Here is a 1,144-nt window from a genome sequence, read left to right on the forward strand (position 1 = left end):
CAAGAATAAAGAGGAAAAGAGATTGAAAGAAAATAAAAGGTGTGAAGGTGATATGCAAACAATAAAGCAATGCATTTYACTCATTAACTTTTAGTGTTTTTATTCACCAAACCCCAGGAGAAGAATGACTCTCAGCTACTACCACACCAAAGTTCAACTCATAGCTGCTGGACAGAGTTAGAGCTAATTGTGACGATCATTTTCAGTTTAATTGATTCCAATCATAGCTTTTCACCCAGTGATTGTTTTCTGCAAGTTTGATTAAAATCCGTCCAGTTATTCATGAGATATTTTGCTAACAAAGACAGACARTTGACGCTTCGCTCTCGTTGTCTGACCCCGTGCTGCAGGATTCTGACCAATCATAGTGGAGCAGATTTTATTGCCCTATTGTCTATGAGTAATTTTTCTTTCACAGCTGGGGAGGGCAAGGAGGGTTTTAGGCAGGATGCTGAATCTGAAAGACATTTCTTTCACAAGGAAGGACACGTGAGCAGTTTGCGTTAATAAGTTCAGGAACTTGGATCATTTTTTAAAATTATTATCAGGAATTAGAAGCCATAAATATTTATTGAGTTTTGTTTTAACACGTAAAGTAATTTTAGTATAATCTTGGGGCAGAATGATTGTCTCCATGGAGAAATCTAAAAACTTTCGCATCGACGCGCTCCTGGCGCATGACGCAGCGCCAAGGACCGACAGAGAGCGCGCGTCCCCGGGGCTGTTTTACAGCAGGAGTCCAGATCCAGCGTCAACCTGCGCCTCAGAGGCTACCTCCCCTCAAACAAACCCTCCCTCGGTCCAGCCAGACGTCCTGTCCAAACCCCAAGTCTTCAGCCTGTCCCAGTCAGGACTCGGTGCTCTGCACCAAGCAGGTCTCATCCGGTCGTACCCTGTAGAGTCCGCGAATCCACTGGCGGCCCTCGGAAGCCAGCCCCCCGCCTTGGTGTACCCCAGCTTTACGCAGCTGCTCCAGCCCTATACAGAGCAGATGCAGGGGGGCACGAATCTGGCCCTGGAGCCATGGATCAGAGCGGGGATGTTGATGCCCAGACTCGGAGAGTTTGGTGAGTTGTGACTGAGTGCAGCACGTGCATCTTTTAACTCTCATTCATTTTATTTTGCTTATTGGCCATAATAATAA

At 46.0% G+C, this 1,144-nt stretch overlaps 1 protein-coding gene across 1 annotated transcript in view; it reads left to right on the forward strand.

The window, feature by feature from the left end:
• The first annotated feature begins 379 nt into the window (after positions 1 to 379).
• The window catches only part of LOC106523156 (motor neuron and pancreas homeobox protein 1), a 3,425-nt gene continuing 2,660 nt past the window's right edge, over positions 380 to 1,144 (forward strand). The window contains exon 1 of the mRNA XM_014016498.1: positions 380 to 1,067. Within this exon, the coding sequence (XP_013871952.1) occupies positions 623 to 1,067 (445 nt within the window). The 5' untranslated portion in view covers positions 380 to 622. The remainder of the gene's footprint in view (positions 1,068 to 1,144) is intronic.

The sequence above is a fragment of the Austrofundulus limnaeus genome, unplaced genomic scaffold (genome assembly GCF_001266775.1).
Source record: "Austrofundulus limnaeus strain Quisiro unplaced genomic scaffold, Austrofundulus_limnaeus-1.0 Scaffold146, whole genome shotgun sequence".
Lineage (NCBI taxonomy): Eukaryota > Metazoa > Chordata > Actinopteri > Cyprinodontiformes > Rivulidae > Austrofundulus > Austrofundulus limnaeus.